At 32.1% G+C, this 24,651-nt stretch overlaps 1 protein-coding gene across 1 annotated transcript in view; it reads left to right on the forward strand.

Annotated features, from left to right (window-relative positions):
- The window catches only part of LOC131033832 (protein CNGC15b), a 53,071-nt gene that overhangs the window by 22,633 nt on the left and 5,787 nt on the right, over positions 1–24,651 (forward strand). The window contains exon 3 of the mRNA XM_059221130.1: positions 232–733. Coding sequence (XP_059077113.1) covers positions 232–733 — 502 coding nt within the window. The remainder of the gene's footprint in view (positions 1–231; positions 734–24,651) is intronic.

The following is a 24,651-nucleotide window of genomic DNA, read 5'->3' on the forward strand; positions in this document are numbered from 1 at the left end:
TGTTTCAAAGTCTAATATTTCTTTTAATTTTATTCTTTTGGTCTTTTTATTGTTTTATCTAGGTTGTGAAATTGTGATATGTTTAGAGACTTCATAAATCTCTTTATTAATATTTTAGTAGAAAATTAGTGGTAAATAGTTGTCTTGTTTTATTCACAAAATTATATTTGACTATTAAACTTGTTAATATAAAAAAATAATAAAAATTAATATTTTGTTTATAATTTTCAGGTTTAACCATGATTTAGACATTCATAAGTGTGCATCAGAAAAGAGGCATGAGGTGAAAAATGAAACATCTCAAGGATTTGCAAATTTGGGTCTATTGCATTGTGTAAAATTGAAAGAATATGATGAGGATTCTAAACCATTGAGGAGGACGATTTTGGACCCAAGAAGTGAACTACTTCAACTATGGAATAGAATATTTTTTGTTTCTTCTTTAGTTGCTCTACTTCTAGATCCACTCTACTTGTTTTATCCTACATTTGATAGTGTTGATGGTTGTATGGAAAATGATCAAAAGCTTAAGGTTATTGTAACAGTTTTCCGTTCAATCATAGACTTATTCTACATTTCAAATATGATAATTAAGTTTCACACTGCATATGTTGCTCCAACCTCACGTTTGTTGGGAAGTGGTGAACTTCTTGTTGATCCTACACAAATTGCAAAGAGATACTTGAAGACAGATTTCTTCCTAGAACTTCTTGCATCATTACCCATTCCTCAGGTATGATTTTAATCTTTTAGTCCTATTTCATATCTCTTATTAAATTTTTTTAGTGGTAATTTTTTTGTTTTTTTAATCTAGCTAGTGTTTTGATGATGCTAAAGATAGAGAAAAGAAAGGATGATTAATATAAATGAGATAAATACTTGCATTCAGAATATACGAATGTATTTTCTATGACTTCTAGTATGTGTTGGAATCAAAGAACACTGAGCGTGGGGGGTGAATCAGTGTTCTACTGGTAATGTTAGTTTTTAACTTATTCCTTATTAACCAGTTAATAGTAAATAAACTTAGAATGCATACACAAAATAACACAATGAAAGGCAACACCATAAAACCAAGATTTATACGTGGAAAACCCTGCAAAGGGAAAAACCACAGTGGGGATGATACCCACAATATCTATATACTTGATCAAGGTATACAAATATTACATAAGAGGGTCTACACATGCAGAAAGGCCATCCGCCTAGAGCTCACTACTCAAACACAAATAATAGGAAGTCTCACTGACTTACAAAACACTTACAAGTGTCTACAAATGAAAATGAACTTATAAATAGGATCTGACCATGCTAGATAAGTTTCGGTGAATGATCTGATATCCTTCTTTGTATTCCGGTTCTCTAATACTCTGTTCTGCTACCAGTTAGGCTGTGCACATGAAACTGCACACAGTCGCTTCCAATCGCATACCAAAACTCACTGAAATATTCGCAATCAAAAGCTCTCATACCACCTAACATCTATATATGATCTATCGTTGAGGTGATCTTCTTAAATATCCATCTAACTGATCCATTTCAGCTTCAAAAATAAATATAAACATGTCGGCTGTCGTAACATAATGAAAATCAAACATAAATCCAATGACCATGTCGGCCATCACACGTTACCACCAAAATCTATGAAGACATAATCAGGACCAAAAGATTTCCTTAGCTGGGTCCTATCCATTACCAAGACCTATGTACACATTACTGGGATCAAGACCAATTACTGGGATGAAGACTTAGTTGGGTATAAAGTGAATACCGATGTTGGTGCTAGTGTAGAACAATGTGAGTACCAATACCGGTTAGGTAATGCATGTTGGTTAACCAACCAATGCAACCTTTCACCCTGAGATGATGAGTTGTCATCAATGACAACCCATAATTCCATAAACCCTTGCCAGATGAGTGTCAATTGCCAACAATCTCCCCCTTTGGCATTGATGGCAACACTCATCTGAAAAAATGATATCATCCACATAATCTCCTGATCTGTACATGAATCTGCTATATATATCCAATGTTCCAAAACTCCCCTGAGAAATATATACATTTTTCACTTATTCCTCCTCCCCCTTTGACATCAATGACAAAGCAGGGTGCCCATAAAGAATTTTGTACAAGAATAAAAAAGAGTCAGGACTATACATACTTTAAAATATCAACATACATGTTCTTTAAAAATGAAAAGTAATTATCCCAATCATTTGTAAGAGATTCTAAGATAGAAATGAAACTGTTCAAAATGTTGGTATAATATTCTATCTCATGGGTGAACTCACAAAGTTGGTTCCCACTTTTTGGTACATCCTGATTTTTGCTGAAATCATACATTTTTTGGAAAATATAATTATTTAAGCTTTAAGAGGTCCCATTTGAAGTAATTAATTGAAGAGAGTTAGATCAAAGGCTCTTAGATCAAAATTTCTTGGATAGAACCTCTCTACTCCTAAATCATACTTGCAATGGAGTCTCCTTTGCATCTATCAAATGCTGATAAAAAACCAATTTTACATTAGCTTTTGAGGGGTCAAACGAATTCATTTAGAAGTTTTGTTTTCTTGAGGATTTAGTCCTTATTATAAGCTTTCCAAATAGTATAATTTTTAATATATTTAAGTTTATTAATATATTTTTATTTTATTTTTAATGAATGTAGGTTTTTCACCAAACATGAACTTCTTTGTTCAATGCATTGGGAAAAATAACAAACTAATTCAAAAAAATTCTAAAAAATATCTATGCCCTAGGTATTGATGTCTTCTTTCTAACAAAAAAAATAAAACTTAATTTTGATATATATAGAGCAAGTTATGTGTTCAAACATACACCTATATCTAAATTATAATTAGTCAGACTTCAAAACTTAATAAAATAAAAAATATTCAACATATCACTATCAAACCAACTGCATGCCCTAGGTATTGATGTTACAAACCAAAATTTAAAAGAGATAAGTTTTTATCATTTATAGAAAAAAATTTATATGTTTCGGGATGCACATCACTCTTAAAAAATGTTGTTTCCTGTAAAAAACTACTTTTGAGAGAGATGGAAAAATCAATAAAATTTTATTCAAAAAAATTTGAAAAAAATATATTTAGAATCTACAAAAAGGATGTTACAAATCACTAGTTTACATCATCTTCAAATTCTTAATGATTTAAAAGTTATAGGTGTCGGAAAGTGAAGATTTTTTGCAAAATGTTCATCTAAGTGTCAAAGTTGGTCAAAAAGTGGGAACCAATATTGTGAGTTCACCCTCATTTGAGGTAGTGGGATCTTCCTTCTACAGATTAGAGATACATTATGTTTTATGAAATAGTAAATTGTCAAGTCGAGGACCAATCAGATTTCTGAGCTCATTTGCTCTTTTTATTGTTCTGTCCCTATCCTTCTCCAATTCCAAAATCTGATCCATCACCATCAAAATTGGGCCATCCAAAGAATTTGTCAGGTGATTTGCCAGGTTGTAGGTTTTAGAAATCTAGACTAGGTTCTTCCTACAGTCCGACAATTACTTGTCTATGGAGCCAATTAATTTATCAAAATTAAGACAAGTTTTATAAACAGTACCTCCTTCGGTTAAAGCTACATCAATTGACTACAAACAGGTCTAAAGTTTTACCTTGTCTGTCTCAATCATGTGCAAAAATGTTAGTTTTCAAGCTGCCACAAAATCTTCTTTAGCTTGAGTTATATAGATCTTCAATAAAGACTCATACTGCTTAGGAATAAAGTCAATGATCTTCTCTAATTTACCTGAAGAGATAGTACCTTCCTGTGCATGAAATTCTAGGACTAACTGATGCAAAAATTCAAAATTGTGCTCAATTAGCTTCTTGTCCTTAGATTCTTCTTGGGCAAATTCTTGTGTAGCTTGAGCCTGAAGAGCTATTGCCACCAAAATATTTTCTGTCAATGACATTTTATGATATGGTTTATCAAGATTGATGGAAATTTGTGGTAAACATTCCTTAACTATGACAAAGGTGTCAATTCCCAAGCCCGAGGAGAGTTCCACCATAGTCTCATTTCCCTTGTCTGTCATGAAATAACCTTTGTATCTTTCAACTCTTGCACACCAGTGGCTTTGCCACTTGGTGCCTCACCCAAAACTTGTGGATCATGTACACCTATATCCTTATTTACATCAGTCTCATTATCCTCTATTTTATGTTTATTCTCTACCAGGATGTCTTGAGAATCAGTAACCAATATAGTGGTATCCAGTTCAGTGCTTGTCGGTTTCTCAATATTTACACTTGGTTTATCTGTCCATACCTTATCCTTAGGCAATTGAATATTTTGTGATTCCACAAAACTAGATCTTAACTCATAGCCAAGACCCAACAATACTCTTACCCATATATCAATTATCTACTTTCTGATTTCTTCAATTCTGTCTAACATGAGGCTGTTTATTCTATGCTTAGGGTTGAATTATCTGGATCCGGTTTTATTGATTAGGTCATCCATTTCTAGAGGTGTTATTGAGGGACAAAGGTTGACCAATTCGGCCTCCTTAATCTATTTATCCAATGATTGAGCATGTAGCTTCTTGACCTCTAATCTATCATATGGTTCCTTGGGCAAAACTTTATCCAATTCTATCAGAGCCCTGCTAAATGAATCAAGATATAAAATAATAGCTTCTTCTATTTGCTTCTTATCCTCCTCACCAAAATTATCAAAGAATGAAGAAATATTATCAAGATTGCCATCATTTACAATTTGTTCAATTAAATCCCGAGCATTCATATTTTTCTTACCAGTTCTCTTCTTGGGTTCAGGTTTAGCTTGCTAAGCTAATTTGGGCTTCCTCTTATGTACTATGGTGATCTTTGGCTTCCGAGTAGTCTCCTTAACCGGTTCAAGGTTTTGTTCTTCTTTCTTCTCCCTGACCACTCTAGCATAAACTCCTTTCTTTTTAGGAACTTACTTAACCTCAGTGTTAGACTTTGTCTCAGATGATACTATCATGTATTGCCAGGTTGCCTTTTGTTTCTTTTGGGGTGGATTTACCGATGTTTCCTTAGCAGGCTCAATTGAAGGTTTAGCCAGTTGTTTGGATGTTTCAGTTGTAACCGGGACCACATTGGGTGTGGCTTGAGTTGCTTTCCTTGCTTGTTTTTCCTCTCTTCTCTTTTGTAATAATTCTTTCTTCCTTTGTTCCTCCAAAATTTTGATATGCTGCTCAACTTTGGCTCTGTCAGCACCTTCACTAATCAATGTCTCAATTTCTAACTAGGTCATCTTCTTCTGTATTGTCAGGGCTACATGTTCCTAATGAATTTTAAGCCCTTTTTCCTTAGCAGCTCCAAATTTTTCTTCATTTTTATCTATCGGTGCCTACAAGAGACGTTGAGCGTAGGCATCCAGTGTTGTTTCGTCAACCTCATAACCCATTGGCATTATCCAAATTATCCTAGGTTGCACTACTTCCATTATGCGTTCATCCTTATCTACCATAAAGCATATTGTATCCTTATAGTTTTAAACTATAGATTTAGGAATCTGGGATATGTTTTTCATTTCCTCTTGAAATGTTTTGAAAAATGCCCAAAGATTGGCTTTGCTATCCTTATCTCCTTGTCTATGCAAAATTTGAGCAATTTGCGATGCTACCAGGCGATCAAAATCCCACTGGGTCTTTCCAAAACTGGGCATAGTACCCAAAAAGTAAAATACCAAGCAAATTATGAAGGAGCCATACCGGAAAGTATTTTTTTTTGTCTTGCTTGATCTTGTGCAGGTTAGACATGAGTTCCTTCGACATTACACTACAAAGATCGTAATGGGCATCCTCCTTAACCATTTGATATGCCACCAAAATGTTGTTGTTGGCTACCGAGTTTAACCAGTTTGACTGAGATACCTTGTAGCCAATGACCATTACTGCAAACTTAACATCAATATCTTTGACATCATCTACCCTCATGGATCTTCCATCAAAGGTTGCGTCGGTGAGTTTGTTCATTTCAGTGTTGGGCAACTTGCATCTAGGGCCGAGAACGCCTTTGATTTTGTGAATGCAGGTGACATTCTTAATAAATTCTTCAGTGATCTTATATGGCCGGTCCAGCCAGATGAATTCTCCATGAATTCGGCTCAGAACATACCGTACCCATTTCGCCTTATCAAATGTTGGGAAATCCATAAACCGAGTGAAACCCTTCCTTTGCAAGTGTGCAAATTCTAGTTTTAGCTAGTTGTTGGTGATAAGGTTGTTGGTGAAGATGCAAGACAACTTATAATTCCCAATTTCTTCAATGTTACAGTGGATATATACCCTAATGTCCTCCGTATGCAAAATTCCATGATAAACCTTCGAAATTGCACCTAGCAGTTTGTCCAAAAGGGATTTGTATTGATGCTTTTTAAAAATGGGATGAGGGTGGTTCTTAACCTCAACCACCAAGGGAGTATCAATGCTGGATGATGAAGCCATTGCAATCAAACCCGAAAAATACCTCGAAAATGCTATCAAGAGATCAAATTGCTCGAAAGAAAGTGCTCGCTCAATTCGCTCTAGAACTCTAAAATGTTGTAGAAATTTTCTTGCTTGAATACTCAATCACTATGTGAAGAAAATAATTTAACTTCCCTTTTTATCGCCATTAACCCTAAATTTTATTGTCATAAATGATAGCGGTTAGGATTTACTAGTTAACATGATCTGTCAATTGATTTCGCTAAACCAAAAAATATCCACAATATCTATCTGTAATAAGAATATTTTGACTATAGATCCAATTTGGGGTAATTGCAAAATTTTCAATGATTTGCCTCCCCCTAAGGCTGAGTGCCTTAGTTACAGATTGTATCTGCTGTCGATGTAGGACCTGATGACTTTGTTGGTTGTTTTACTGGTGGTGTATCAGATCTTCTCACCCATCTCATCTCATGTTGCTTCTAGATGTATTCCACTTTTTCCTTTCCCTTCTCATCTGTGTTACCATTAGTTGCTGGTGGATTCTTACTTTTGCAATATTTACCTATATGTCCAATCTTGTTGCATGCATAACAAACAATATTATTTTTTTGTACTGCTTTGTTAACTCCTTGATTTACTTGATTTCCTTTTGATCTGCATTGGTTAGCCATATGTCCAAATCTACTATATGCATGAAATATTACATTTCCAAGACCGGTGAATGATGCATTTTTATGATTATTCCTATTTCTGCACTAACCAGCCATATGACCATATTTATTGCAAATAAAGCATGTAACATTGAATTTGTGAGCATTAGGATGTCTTACTAGTGATTTCTGGTTCTGGTTGACATGATTTTACTTCTATTCGGTTGATGTATCTTGTTGTGCAGTACCGAAGCTTTCTCCTTCCTCATAACCAAGACCTCTTTTGTCATTAGCATCTCTCTGATTATTTAGCAGTTCATCAAGTTTAGCAAAGCTATCCTTGAACTTTTCCTTGTACTCATTTGCAATAACCAAATCATCTCTCATGATAATAATCTATCTTTCAAGTTCCTATTCATTGTTTCGAGACTAGGTCAACTCAAGTTTCAGCATATCATTCTCATGAGTCAATCTGTTGCATTCCTTGGATCTATCCTTCAATGCTTGATCTAGGTTTTCTTCATTTTTCTTTCTATCCTCAATCTCCTTGCACATCCTCATAGTTACGGCTTGCATCTCATTCTTAAAGACAGTATTCTCCTGAGTAGGTTTCTAAAAATGATCCTTCATAGCATCTTCCTCATCACTACTCTGATTTTGCATTTGATCACAAAGTTCTCTTCTCTTAGCCTTGACAACTGAAAGCTTTCCTTGCAAAGAAATGATGTGTTCGCGAGATTTCTTCAATTCATTTTTCAGTTTACTATTCTCCATCTGTAAATTATTAAGATCCTCAAGAGTAAGTCTAAGTTGTTGCTACAGACTAGTTTCCATTGATTCCAAATTTCAAATCTTCCTCAAGTGGTTAAACTTCTTCCGAGGAACCAAGCTCTGATAGCAATTGTTGGAATCCAAGAACATTGAGAAGGGGGGGTGAATCAATGTTCATTCTATAATGTGTTTTGAACTTATTCGTTATTAACTGGTTAACAGTAAATAAAATTAGAATTCATAAACAAAATAACACAATAAAAGGCAACACCATAACACCAAGATTTATATGTGGAAAATCCTGCAAAGGGAAAAACCACGGTGGGGCTGATACCCACAATATCGATATACTTGATCAAGGTATACAAATATTACATAAAAGGGTCTGCACATGCAGAAAGGCCAGCCGTCTAGAGCTCACTACCCAAACACAAAATATAGGAAGTCTCACTAACTTACAGAACACTTACAAGTGTTTACAAATGAAAATGAACTTATAAATAGCATCTGACCATGATGGATATGTTCTGATGAATACTTTGATATCCTTCTCTGTATTTTGGTTCCTTGATACTCTATTCTGCTACCGGTTAGGCTGTGCACGTGAAACTGCACATAGTCACTTCCAATCACATACCAAAACTCACTGAAATATTCTCAATCAAAATCTCGCATACCATCTAACATCTATATCTAATCTATCATTGAGGTGATCTTCTTAAATATCCATCTAATTTAACCATTTCGTCTTCAACAAGAAATATAAAGAAGTCAGCTATCGGAACATAATGAAAATCAAACATAAATCCAATGACCATGTCAGTAATCACACGTTACCACCAAAATCTATGAAGACATAACTGTGACCAAAAGATTTCCTTAGTTGGGTCCTATCCATTACTGGGACCTATGTACACGTTACCAAGATTAGGACCAGTTACCCGGATGAAAACTTAGCCGGGTACGAAGTGAATACCAATGTCGGTGCCAGTGTAGAACAATGTGAGTACCAATACCGGTTAGGTAATGCATGTTGGTTAACCAACTATTGAAACCTTTCACCCTGAGATGATGAGTTGCCATCAATGACAACCCATAATGTCATAAACCCTTGTCGAATGAGTGTCAATTGCCAAGAGTATGATAGGAAAAGAATGAGCTTTAGATTAAAGGAATTAAAAATAAATAAAATGAATTTTTTGGATTTATGATTATGTATAGGAAAATAATTAATTCTTATAGATACTTATTAGAAATCGATTTAGTTGTTAATTAATGTTTTGAATAATTATTATGTTAGATGTTTTTAATAATGTATTGATCAAATGTGAAAAGTAAATAAAAAGAAAACAGGTTTATTTAGATGATTGAAGAGTGAGTATCATTGATAAAGATTCTAAAGTTAGACTTTTTTTTACTTTAGGAATTATATGATTCTTATACCAATAAATTGTCTTAGATTCTACATTAATCTTGTACCTTCTTTAGTTTGAGTCAAGTCAAAAATTATGAAATAATCCACCAAGTTCAGACTTGACCTTACAAAATGTCTTAAGGGATTCACTTAACAAATTAATGGTATATTAAGAGTGTTCACATAATACTAATAAAATTATATCATTTCAATAATGTGCCTCAATTCATGTTTTTGATGCCTCGAGGTCTTCTTATACTACAAAAAAAATATCTCTCGATGTTCATTAGATATCTTGTATACCTTTCTCTTGTTATATTTTTACCTCATCATTATTTCATCCAATCAACCCAGGGAACTTTCAATAATTATATTCAACTCAAAACTAATTTTTTTTGTTATTGCATGCATTAAATTCTACACACAAAATCTAGATGAGCTATGACCAACATGTATTATCTTACAAATATAGATCTCAATACCCAAATATTTATCAAACCAAACATAATATTCAAAATCTCTAATAAAATATCTCTATATTATATTATATATTAATCTAAATTAAAAGAAAAGGTTTTTAGAGATACATAGTGATTCTTTTTTTGAATTGAAACAATGCAATTACGTAATGAAGCTACCAACAGGTAGCTGAAATGAAATAAGAAAATACAGTGAACAATATAGTTAAAGAATGGTTGAGGTAAGGTTATAATTCATTTCATAACTTGACATAAACCTTGATTCTCATCAAGAGCATACAAGTTTTGAAACTAGATAACCATGTCCAAGGGGTTGAGCTTAGTTGGTTAAAGCATTGAGTTCTCAATGTGGAGACCCAAGTTCAACTCCTGTGAGGGACACCTTTGTGTAGAATTCTAAGTTGTGACTCTTGGTCTTCCATTGGTTGTATTTGTCACATTGTTTAAAGTGGATTTCTAAGTTGTGACCCTTGGTCTTCCAATTGTTGTTTCTAGTTTGGTGCTCAAAAGGAGCTAGTATTTGTAATAAGTTTGTAACATGGATGCTCGAGTGAGCAAAACATGAGCTTTGTGATTCTATGATACTTAATACAAAAACTAGATAACCATTCTTTGATTAGCTAAAGCTTGTTCACAACATCCAAATTCTTTTTGCTCAAAACCTGGGACTACAAGAAAAGGGAAGCCACCTAAAGAAAGATGCCATAGTAAAGCCATAGAATAATAGTTGCATGATGAAAGTTGGTTGAAAACATAGCATTACATCTCATTTCAAAATATGCTTTAAAATGACTTGTCCAATCAAATCAGCTACAAAATTATTATGCATACCATAACTAAAAATAGCCTCCTTCCAGTTCAAATCATGACAAAAAATGGCTTAAAAGTTTTTAAAAAATAGCAGTTCATTGCTTTTTAGCTTGAGTGCAATCTCGAACAATATGTTTCATGCTTTCAACACAAGGACAAAAAGGACAAGTAGCTGGTTCAACCAATACACTTCAATCTATCCCCTACAAGTAGCTTGCAATGTAAGATTTTCCAAGCTAGTTCTTGAGTATCAAAATCAATTTTTGATTTCCAAGTTTGTGCACTCATTTTTGTCCAAAATTTAATGCTAAATGTACACTTCCATTTAGAATTTAGATGAGTAGTATGTTAGGATTAATGATAGTCCCAAAGATACTGAGAGAGGGGGGGGGGGGTGAATCAGTATCTAATCGGTTAGCAGAATATTTAACCTTATTAAGAACTTTGCATTCCAAAACAATGTATCGGTAAATAAGAATTAATGCAGTAAATAGGAACAATAAAGACAACATAGAAAACACACCATAACACAAGATGTTTAACGAGGAAACCCGGTGTGGGAAAAACCTCAGTGGGATTTGTGACCCACAATATTCACTCACTGGCCAATGAATAAATATTACTTACAAAGAGGGGCCTGCACATGCAGGAAGGCCAACTTCTTAGAGCTCACTGATCAATAAGAGGCACACTGACTACAAAAGTGGATTATAAAATCCAATACAATGTACTTTCTTCAAATCAGCATCAACTATGCCAAGTTCAGTACCGGTTTAAGCTCATTCTATAACCAAAACCTTCGATGTCAACTATATCTCCTTATACAAAATATCATCCATATATTCTCTCGATGCATATACCTTCCTACTCAAAATGACCTATAAGATCTCATACATATATATGATTCTTTTACAATATGCCATGTTGGCTTTACAAAAGATAATTACAATTAAATACAATAAACAAAACTTTATTCCTTGTTGACTGGGGTGTCGGTATGCATTGTTGCCGCTACCAGTGAAGTGTCTGCCGGTGTATGTAGATGTCTATGTCGGTGTCGGTTCCTGCCGGTGGATTTACCAGATGAGTGCCAGAAGGTTTCTAGATGGTTGCCATCAATGACAACACCAACGATTCTCATAAGAGTGTAGAATGCCAACAATCTCCCCCTTTGGCATTGATGGCAACACTCGTGAGAAAAATCCAAAAACCGGGGTCCAAAAATTTACCAAAAAGATGTGCTCCCCCTGAGCAGATGATCTCCTCTGATTAATCATTTTTCTCTATCCACTACTCCCCCTTTGACATCAATGACAAAGGTTGTAAAAAATTGTCAAATGAGTGCAAAAATTTCACCTCAAAGTTTGTAACCGGTTGGTTACAATCTGAAATATGTCTGCCAAAACCAAATTTAAACTTTGCATGAATTTGTTGCTGTCGTTTATGATTGCCTCAGTCTGTTGGATCATGTCGGTGAGATGATGCATGTGCTCTTCCGATGATCTTTCTCCTTGAAGTAATTCCTTAGAGATCTCATTTCTTAGAGAGATAAGGTTGTCCAACTTAGGACCAAGTTTATACTTAAGTTCTCTGGCATTAGCCTTAATCCTTGCCTTCTCTTTCTCAAATTTCTCCAATTTCTCCTCAAAACCTGCTATTTCTTGCTCAATAATTGATATAGGTTCAGATGAACCAATTATGTTATCAGCTATGTCATCTATTTCTTTCTGTACTCTGCTTATTTCCTTTTCTGTGTCCTTTGTCAAAAGATGTGGTTTGCATGTTTCTCTGTACATCTCTTTATATTCTAAAATTATAGTATTCAGTGTCGATAATAGTGTATTTATGTGTTCTGTGCACTTCTTTATTCTGTCCTCAAAGAATTTATCCTTTTCCTTTTCAATTTTATCTTTGTATGTGTCCTCATTCACCTTATCAACTATTATTACATTGTCAGTAATGAATTTGGACAATGTGTCCAATTTACCTAAAGAATCCTTTACATGATCTATATTACATTTCGGTGCAATCAATTTAAGAATTGGTATTGTGTCATCAATTTATTTGTAAGCCAATGCATTACAGTCAGTTATCTTCTTGATAGAGTCCAGGAGTACCTCTGTCACATTAGTAGGCCTGAATTCACTTGATGAAGTACCAGATGTTTGACCAACTACCTTGATTACCTCTGTGCTTCCAACATTTGTAACCATTTTGCTTGTGTTATCCTCTAGTGGATCACTCTGAGTTTGCATTTCAACCAGTAAAGGTTTGTCTGATTGTTTAGGTATCTCAGTGATTACCGGTTTCACTACCTCAATATGTACCTCTTCCTTTGTTGGTTTCTCTGTGTGCTCCACTGTCGGTTTCTCTATGCTAGCATCTATACCATAAGTATTCATTCCAGTATCCAATGGTTGCTTTGTTTGTAATGTTTGCTCAGTTTATAATGATTTCTCTGTTGGGATCTCAATCTCAACAGTCTCTACCGGTTTATCAGCAATGTTGCCACTATCAACATTATTATCCTTAGCCTCTGTACCGTCCTTATCCACAACAATATTTACTTCCTGAGTGTCTACATTCATGGTGAATAGTATTTCAGATTCAGGATTAGTGTTTTCATGTGTGATACCTTCACTTTCAGTAACCGGTAGAACATCTGTATGTACCAGTGTAGTATCCAAAGGTGGTGGCAAGTTATCAGTTATCTTGATGTTCGATATTCCACCAACTTTACCTTTCCCTTTGTCTTTATCCTTTTGATAAACTTTGAATATTTTCTTTGGTAGGTTCAATTCCTCTTGTTTTTCTTTTTCCACAAAAAATATATCCCATTTATCAGCAATCTCATTTACTCTACCTGCCATCAAACTTACTTGATGGTGACCACTAGCAAAAACAGATCTGTTAGCCTCATAAATTAGGTCACCGATCTCTTCTTTTGAGTTAACTGGATGTACAGCTAGAAGTTTTTCAAATTTTAGTTTCTTGTCTAATCCATCACTGCAATCCTCTTTGCATCTAATATTGTATATAGTTCATTGGGCAAGTCATCCACAACTTCAATTAAAACTTTCTTGTATATATCCAGATGTAAGATTGTACTATTTTCAATGCTTTCCTTTTCTGAATCTTTGAATGTGTTATACAATTTTCTCACATTAGCCAAATTACCATCATCAGTTATTTCATTTAGCAAATTATCCAATGAGGGTATGACCGGTTTTTGTTTCTTCTTGTGAGTCAGTTTCTTAGTTAGTTGCCTTACTGCTTGTTACTGTCCTAAATAAATTTAAAGTCATTACAATCCAACCATGTCCAATGTTTAAAAAAATGCAATCTAAAGGAGTGTAGATTTTCATAGAATGTTCAATGGGAATTAATGACTACACAAAAATTAAAAAATGTTTATAATTTCTACTCAACCCATAGTTTTCTTTAGTGGACTGTCAAGGAGCCCAATCAAATATCTAAAAATCTCAAATATCTTTAAACTATTGGATCCCATTTTTTAGCATATAATAAGCATGTTTAGGAAAGTTGAGAACCAATGGTTGGTTGTGATAAGTGACTAGTTTGTTCCACCAAATAGACATTGAAGCAAAATGGAATCCATATTGCAAGGAAGTTTCATTTCACTTCAAGAATTGACAAACTTGTTGTCAAGCCTTCCAAATTGACTAAAGAGGAAAGAATATTTAATTTTAAAATAAGGAGACATGATAATTTTGTCACGCCAATTCACATCTTTCCATTGCCTTTTGACCGAAGCATTAAGGATTTCAATAATGAACCAAAATCTTCCTAGGTTCATCCCCACTAGTAGCTCTTATAATCCATTTAGCAGCAAGGGAAAGACCTTGAGTTTTTGGTTATGATACCCAAAACCCCTTTGTGTATCAATTGAATGCAATGAGACTAGAAAGAAGCAATAAATCCAGCACTACCATCCCACTTGGAGGTCCAAAGGAATCGTCTAATTAATTTGACCAAATCTTCATATCCTTTTTTGCAAGGCATCTAGCAAGAAGAATAATAGACATGTGTGGCTATGAGAATTTTATTAACAACTTGAATCTTACCAGCTAATGATAAGAACCTTTTACTCAGATTAAATAACTTATTTTTAAACCTTTTTATCAACCAATCCCACATTTGAGAAAGAGAGACCCCCAATCAAAAGGGAATGCCAAGGTATCTAGTGATCTCCCCATGCTTAATTTACCTCCATTCCCTAGGAATCTAATGAGGGATAGCGCAATAGTGGACCATAAGAAACTTAGTCTTATTACGTGCTAGTTGAGATTCAAAAGCTAAACAATATATGTTAAGAATGCCCAAAATATTATTCAATTCATTTTCTGAATTTTGTAGAAATAACATGTTATCATTAGCAAAAAGAGAGTTGATAACAACCTTGTTATGAGGAACAAAGATTCTTTTCATAAGAATCATTTGGTTATCTCTTTGAAAAAGGTATCCCAAGGCATCAACAATAAGAGCATATAGGAATGGAGATAAAAGACATCCATGTCTTATAGATCGTTGCAATTCAAATGATTCTAACATTGTCTGGTTAATAATGAGATGAGAATTAGCATCTTTGAACATAATTAAGACATGATTTTAGATTTTTGGCCTAAAACCGAGCCAATGAAGCATTTTAAAAATGAAACTCCAGCGAATTCTATCATAAGCCTTATTTAAGTCAAGCTTAACAACCAAATCATTTTGACTTAATTGTTGAGCCCATTCAATGGTTTCCCAAGCTAGCATAAAATTGTTAAGAATATATCTTCTTTTCATGAACCATGTTTGTTTAGTTCTAACAATACCTTGATCAACAGGCTTGATTCTAATAGCTAATGCCTTAGCAATAATTTTATAGGATGTAATTAAAAGAGAAATAATCAAGTGGATCCTCGTCCTCATCCTCAACACAAACTAACTTAAATTTATTTGATTGATCTTTGAGTTTTTCTCTAAGAACATTTTTGACCTAATTTCTACAAGACCAAGCGATATGACCCTTTTACTTATAAAAAAATTATTTAGTTTTTCCTTTATTTGTACCTAGCCTTTATTATCGCTTCATTAAATATATTGCATTCTCATGTTGAGAACACACTTCTATATTTCTTCATTTGTTATCATTTATCTTCTAAGGTTTGAGAGATTATTAATTGAGTGTAAAAATAATATTACTATATTTTGAAACAAAAATGTTTAACAAGATAGCTCTAGCATCATCATCATCATCTACTAAAGCCTTAATTAATGCTAGTTGCCTAAAGTGAGACCTCAAATTACTTATATGATTTGACATTATGATTGTCTCTTCCATTTTGAACCCGAATAATTGAAATTTATTCAAATCATTCAAAGAAATTTATTTTATTATAATTGAATAATTGACATTATGATTGTCTCTTCCATTTTGAAACTGAATAAGTGCTTTTCTTCAAAACAATTTATTCAAATCATTCAAAGCTTTTTTTAGTGATTTGTCTAAATCCATATGATGCAATTCAGAGTCTATTAAAGGAAGACCAAAATTAGTCTTGGCTTTATCATCTATACTATTCTAATCCAATAACTCATTTGCATTTAGAACTATTTTTTTCTTTTTTGTATACTATTCCCCATAAGATTTATTCATTAAGCACATTTGAATTTTCATTCTCCAAATATAAAAATTGAATTTAGAATACTTATCCAATAAAATTTCAATTTTAAAATAGACAAATTAATGTCAATCTTATCACTCCACACAAAAATATCAAAAAAATCTTCTTCTTATGAACATCCCACATAAATATCTATTACTGTTTAATATCAAATAAACTCAAACTCTCCAAATTTGTCTTTAAACACAAGTACTCAAAGCACAAAAAAATATATAAACAATATATCATTTAAACAGGTTATTTGTAAACAAATAGTTAGCCAACAAATATGACGCTTCCTTGAGGAGAGAGGCATGGTAGTCAAACCATTTAAATTTGGAGTCCAACCTATCCTGAATGGTAGTGCAAATCAATGCATTCAATGGCCACTTCTCTTCCCTGCTTTTCAACCTGCACAAGTATTCAATGGCTCTAATATGATAAGAGGATAAATGCCTGATTGATTATATGATGAGAAACAACTCATTTACCATTAATAGTTGTCAAAACTATGCAAAAAGAAGGACAATTGAATATCTGCTAAGCGGTTAAAGATAGATACACTCTAATACATAAAATAGCTATGATAATAGAGAAATGATAATCTAGGTTAATAGTGTATCATAGGCAAACCTATGGAAATATTTGAATAGGTGATGTAATGAATTTGACAAATTTTAATTTAAAAAAAGAAAATTAATTTTTTAACATTAAAGTTTCACGGTGAAAGCATACCATGAATAAATATTTTTATGTAACACTTTCTAATCACTCAAATTTTATAAAAATAAGGTGAGAGTATATAATGAATGAATAATTATTTTTATATATTTTTTGTAATAATAAAATATCTATAAAAATCCAACAATCTTGTGCATATATATGAATAAAACATTGAAGCTTCAAATGAACGATTCAATAGTTTCAAATATGACTCCTCCGATCTAACAATCTTGTGTTTGTATACGATTAAAATATTGAAGATTCGAATGAACAAGTCATATATTTCACATAAGATTCCTCTACACTATATTTTTTCTTCAAATGATTCAAAATATTCTCTTTCTAATATGTTGATGCTTCTTAAATTATAAATCTGTTACAATCACAAATATATTTTAAAAATACCAATAATGTATGCATAATTCCTTCAAAATTGAAGTATAGATGTAACCTCTATTTTAAGCTTCCCTTAAGATTTCAAAGGGTTCCATCTTCCAAACTCTAAGAAACCAAGAAAATTTCATTCATGAATCTCTATAACACAAGGCATTGTATCATCATATTCAATAGTCCACCACAAGGTTTGTTTTTGTATGGAGTTTTATTTTGAGAAGAATCAATGGCCAAATATGAATATATGACTTGGATTTTGTGGTCACCAAAAGACCCAAACTAGAGCCACAAATTCCATGATTCCCTTGCCTAAAAATTAAAAAAAATATAATTTTTTTTATATTATTTTCTCAAAATGGAATACATAAAAATGTTGTACTTTCTTTATTGTTTATTTATGATGAACCAAAGTTACCTCTCTTACACCCACTTATAAAACTTGTAAAAAATATTCTTGTGTATTCTCTTGAATAAAGTCAACTTGGAACTCCTCACTAGTGCACTTTCTCATGCATTAAAATAATAACCCCAAATTAAGTATTCAACATAACATCAAATATATCATGAATATTAAGCTATTTTCCTCTCAAGTAGCTTATTTTGAAGGTAGTTTCCTCTAATAAACCAATTACTCTATCATTATTATTATTTAAAATTTATTCAACCTAATATAAATAATTATATCTAGTACTAATATAAGAATTCTATCATCATCAAGTGGCAATAAATGCATTGAAGGTGTAATACATTGTTCAAGTTCCATTTTGAGGAAAGTTGCATGAAATGGAGCCTTAATCTTCCGATTATTACAAAATTTAACCCATACTACTCTTCACCAACCCTCTTGAAAATATTATAAGGCCATAGAAACAACACTTGATATTTTTAGCCCCATTTCATTTGATGGAATTTTTTTTGTCAAGTTGTAGCCTTAGAAAAACCATGACCCACGACCTCAAATGGTCTCTTAATATAATACCAATCTACATTTATTTTTATTAATCCTAAGCTTTTTATAGATCATCTTTGAGTGTTCTCAGAATATCTTGACTATGCTTCACCCTATCATTGGTTATAGGTACCCTATTATCTATGAACTTAAAAATAAGAAATAATAACACACCATAATCATATAATGTCATAAATGGATTCATACCAATGGACATTATTGAGTAGTATTATAGTTTCATTTCACTATGTGAAACTACTTAAATAATAATAATTGTAGATATTAGGTATAACTTCTCAAATATACTTCAAAATACTTATTCATCATCTTTATCTACCAATTTATCTAAAGGTTATAACACGAAATAGTTATTAATTTTTTTGTTGGTTTATTGAAATATTTATTTCCAAATATAACTAAAGAAATTTATATATCACTATTACTAGCAATATTTTGAAAAAGTCCATGTAGCCTACATAGATTCTCTCTACAAAATAAATCTACCACCTAGTGTGCATTGATTCTTATAAGGATAGGAAATAAGTGCACACAATTAGCTAGCCTATCCACAAGAACATAAATTTAATCCCTAATATTTACCTTGTGGATATCTATGATAAAATCTATGGACACACTTTCCCACTTCTAATCAAGAATAAGAAATGTCGATAGAAAACCTACTATAAAAGAATAAATTTAAAGTAGGAGTTGGGAGTTGAGGGGAATAATTTTTTTTACTTTGGTCAAGGATGGTTTAATCTCCTCATTTGAAATGCTTGGGAAAATTTTGACAACAAATATTGGGAGGTAGGGTGAACATGGAAGTGGTATTCTAGGAAGGAGGACTTAGATAGGTCAATTAGAATGAGTGGAAGGTATGGAGAGATAATGAAGGAAAAAGTTTGTTGGGAATAAAAACAGTAAGTTTTTATATAAATAAATTTTATGGATTAGGGATCAAGGTTTCCAAAACTATGATACAAAGGGAAGGGAAAGTCTAATAGTCTAGAGCTATTATGGACTTAAGGAAATTGTTGAAGTTTAGAGTTTTGAGGAAAGAATGGATATGGTGCACTAATTAAGGGTTGCCAAAAAATTTAGTCTTGAAATACTTATAAACATTTGGACTAAAAAGGATTCAGATTTTGGTGATTAAATTGAATTAATTTATAATAGGATGACAAATTTAAAATATCAATGAACAAAAGGCTTGAATTCAACAATAAGTTGTTAGGGGTCAAATATTGGGAATGTAATGGTAACAATTTTAATTGAGGACCAAGTCAAACACTCCAAATTAAATATTCTAGGAATTAACACATTTTGGATTTTGAACCACTGACATGAAAAATTGAGAAGTCAAACAAGCTTACAAAATCTACACTTTAAAGAATATTTTTACAAAGGTTTGGACTAGATAGTTAAGATTTGGTAGAATGACTATGCCACACGATGAAATCCAACAATCTAATAGACAAAAGGGAAGTGGATATTGTTGGAATGGCATACCAATTGATGGAAAATCCTAAAACTTAAAAAATCCAACTTACAAAACTTCAAGGAAATGATCCACAAGTGGTACCACATTAGGAAAACCTAAAAGATTTGAAAAATAAAATATTGACTTGTATTATCTCATATTGGTTATTAGAGGAAATTTTACACAAAGTCACTATAACACAAGTGAAAACCCAACCAAATCTACAATTTTTTGGACATGCAAGACTGCACTCTAACTTTGGATTTGGTTAGGGACATGTTCCTCTAGTAGGCATATCAAGATCCCATGTTATCTCTAGTTTATCAAATGAAAGGAGGCCAAAATTTGGTAGGACAAACACACTTCATCTTCACTAAAGTGTTTCAAGATGACACAAGGAAAATAACAACACAAACATTTTAGCATAAGTCATAAATAAATCCATGGTTACATAAAGCACAAAAATAATAAAATAATACACATGGAAATAGAAGTAGGAATAACCTAACAATGAAAAATATAGTTCCAAGAATTATCCATGTATTGGAATTTCTTGAAATTCACTATTTATGATCTTGATGAAAAAAGGAATCTTCACCATGCATATTTTATATTATGTATGGATCAAGCCACATGGAGTCAAACTTTTCATGCCTACCTTTTTCTTATACTCTTGCATTCCATGCTAGAACCAACTTTGTAATTTGAGAGTTTTTAATGCTAGATGTCTTATCCAATAAGTACTTTAACTATTTTGCTTCTTCAAATTGATAAATTTTCACCCTTTTGTTTTGCGCTCATCAAGTATAATGAACTAGTTTATATTTCTAATCATGGAATCATTAAACTCCTCACTATTTTCTTGCACAAACTTATAAACATGAGTTGAATTATTTATGGGCATCCTTGCATCAACTTCATACCTAACTCAAAAGGTGAATTACCTATGATTTATTTGGTTTCACTATATTAATTCCCATACTACTAATCTCACTTTCTAATTCAATCCCATCTTTTATTGGGTTAGAAAAACTCTAATAATCTTCATCAAAATTTTCTTAGTTGACTTGGCCTATCTATTACTTTATGGACAATAAAGTGACAAATGTGAAACTATAATTTCATTCTCAAAATAAAGGTTATTATATGAAGCACATTACATATTCAACTATTATCCTTTTGTGGTACACCAAATCTTACTATAATGGGGTCTAAAATTAAATAATTCGCAACTTTCCTTGAATCCTACCTAGTTAGGCCTGCTTCAACTCACTTTATAAAAGAATATGTGGCTACAAGGACCCCCTTGAATCCTTCACTAAAATTTTCTATGATTTCATCAATGAAATTTATGCCCTTTGATAGAAGGGGGCTTCAACCATTAACATGGACTAAAAATTAGAGTTTCAAATTATCTTGATTTCTATTAAAAATGTTGACAAGAATAACATTTTCTCACCAACTTATGCACAATATCCAATAGGTATGTCCACCAATAGCTCTAGCTCTTAGAATTCAATGGGTAGTATTTATAGCCAAATATTTACAACATACACCACGATGCATATTAGTTAGTATTATGTGAGATTATTCTTTAATAAATAATATAAAAAAGAAACCCTCTCTATTTCTCCACATGAGGTTCCCACTAATCAAAGTGTATTTCTATGCATGTAGCTTGAGAGTTCTCCTATATGTTTTAGCTATTACTACTTGGTGATTCATGTGACACGAATATTATAGTATTTCATTATACCAAGGGTATTTTAGCCTACACTATTTTTTATGCCTCTCTTCAATGCTAAGATAATTTATGTCAACTACCTCCAAGTTTGTTTATGCCATTATCCTCGATAAACCTTATCCTCAAAGAAATTTAGTGTTTTAGAATTCAATGCCAATGCTTGGATGCTATTAGTCCATCTAAACCATTTACCAATCACCTCTTGCTAAGTGAAAATTCCTTGAATAATAGCATATGGAACATATGTAACAATTTTAACAACCAACTGGATAAGTTTTGTCTGATTCAACTAACAAATAGGAATATACCTGGGTTCTAGAATGTCTTGACTAAGGTGTAATACTACTTCTCCATGGACTCATACTTTAGTTTAACTCCTTGGAGTAATTTTATACACAATGATATGGGATGTTTATACCCATCTTGGTTGTTTTATAATAAAACAATAGCCACAATATGAAAAGAGACCAAAGCAACAACTATAATTTTTTTTTTAAAAAAGGTGAACTAGAAATAGGGGCCTATTTTGTTTCATCCTTTACCTTAAATATTTACTATTGTCTCGCCTTCATATGGAATTTTTTATCCTTTATTTAACTTTTATATTTTTCTTTTGTTCTCTTAGAAAATACCGAGAAATGTTTTTTAATAAAGTTAAATTTTATAAAAAAGAATTAAATACCTTTTATAGATCTGGGTTAAGGGATTTTATCATTTTTTACTACCCTTTCTAGATCAATATTGGTCCCATATTTTGATATCATATATCCCAATAATCTATCTTCAACAACCTCAAACATGTACTTGTTTGGGTTAAGAGAAGTACCATATTTTGGGCATCTCTAAATTAATTGTCTAGATGACCATAGTTACTATGAGCCGTTTTATAAAAATTGCTTTCAAGTCATCTTGATAAACCACCATTATCATATCAATCTAAAGATATAAAAATTATACATTCATAGCTCATTAAAGTGTAGCTTTAGTATTTTTTATACCAAAATAAATTTATACATACACGTGTGATTCATGTGGTGATGAATTCTATCTTGTACTACTTTTATTCCTTCACTTTTACCTAGTTATATCAAAAATAAATTTATGCATACACATGTGTGATTCATGTGGTGATGAATTCTATCCTGTACTACTTTGATTCCTTCACTTTTACCTAGTTATATCTAAAAAAGTCATCCATCACTGACAATATTTCACACCTTCTCACCTTTTGTAGTATTACTGTCATATTTAGCAAAAGGTAATTATCCTTGAGAAAACACACATTTGGGTTCCTAAAGTTCACACACATTCTAATATCTCAATTCATTCTTCAAATGGGACCAAATTTGAAGCCTAGGATGAATAACTTATAGACTTTAGTATCCATCACTCTTTGAGATTTTCAAGTTCTTACTATATTTTGAGAGGATTAGGATTTATAGGTCATTTTTTCTTAAAAGGCTTGGCATCCATCTTCATGGGTATTTCAGGATAAAACAAATCTTCTTATAATGCCTTTAAGTCATCATATGAATATATATATATATATATATATATATATATATATATATATATATATATATATATATATATATATATATATATATATATATATATATATATATATATATATATGTACTCAACAATGTGATCAACAACATTCTTGTTTTAGGGCTCATCTTATTCTCTATATAGATACTTTTGGGAAGCTACATTGGGAACTCTAGCCTGTCAATAGGGATTAGTGGATGACATGGAAGGATGATGAAGTCCAAAGTTTTAATGGTAATAAAAGATTTAAGTGTTTTATAGATGAATTTAGGGGATTGGAGCTTAAGGATGCCCAAGTAATGATATGAAGAGAATGAAAAGTTTGATATTCTAGCATGCTATGAAGGATTTAAGGTAAATGGTTGAATTTTGGAGATTTTGGAGAATAGTACAATGATTGAGGAATGCCTAAAAACCCAACACCAAAAGAAATAAACAGTTAGACTACAAAGGATAAATATTTTGGAGATTGAAGGGAATCAATATATAATTTCGGGTGATAAAATATTAAACCTTGGAAAACAAAAATATTGACATCAACTAGAAGTTGTTGAGGGTTGGAAATTAAGTATGTGGTGGGAGTTATATATAAATAGAGGACCAATTATGACACTTTATATAAAACATTCCAACCTACGTTAAGATACTTTAGAGTTTCTACAATTGGTGACAAGTTCCATAGGCCGAAAAAATCCACAAAATTTGTTTAGAAAGGCTTCGACTAGATTGTTAGGATCAAGTAGAAGGGTATGCCATGGGGATGGAGTTTATAAAAGAGATAGAGAAAGGGGGATGCAGAGATGGTTGGAATTAAACACTAGGATGGATATTCCTAAAAGTAAAAAAATCTAAGAACTCACAAAACTTTAAGGAAATGACCCACACAACATCAACTAAGAAATTGACATCAATCAAGAACATGTGATTAAAATTATCAAATCCCAGTTAAGATTAAGAAAACAATGTTGGTAAAAATATAGAACCCGCTAGAAAATCAAATAATTTATTTTCTATAGAAAATAATCCTCTTCCACATCATTTGCAATGGTGGACTCAGAGTAAAACGAGAATAGTCAAACCTTGGATAGAAATAGTTTTCTTTACCATAGATACAATATTCATCATAAGGAAGCCTAAATAAATCATCCCTACCTAGCTAAAAGAAATCATTTTATCATTTTATGTAATTATTCTATAAATACAACTATTCATTTATTATTCTTTCATATGCCCATTTTATGGTAAATAAACAAAAAAAAAATGTCAAATGAACTTCAATTTGTTGAATGTTTCATTCTATGCGTTAGGAAATTCCTCTAGGTTTTTCAAATCTTTGGATGAAAGAAACAAAATAAATCCTCCATGAAAACTAGTTTATAAAACAATCTTTCAAGGATTAATTTAACACTGAACCTTTGTCAATTGGTGAATTCAAAATTGGTGAATATATTGCTCAATGCAGGTGGCCAAATCACCCAAATTTCATGAATTATCAGTTGAATGCATTTGAATTTGCCATCAATTTATTTTATGAGGTAAATGTAATTAATATTTTTGATAATAACAACGTGTT

Source organism: Cryptomeria japonica, chromosome 5 (assembly GCF_030272615.1).
Source record: "Cryptomeria japonica chromosome 5, Sugi_1.0, whole genome shotgun sequence".
NCBI lineage: Eukaryota > Viridiplantae > Streptophyta > Pinopsida > Cupressales > Cupressaceae > Cryptomeria > Cryptomeria japonica.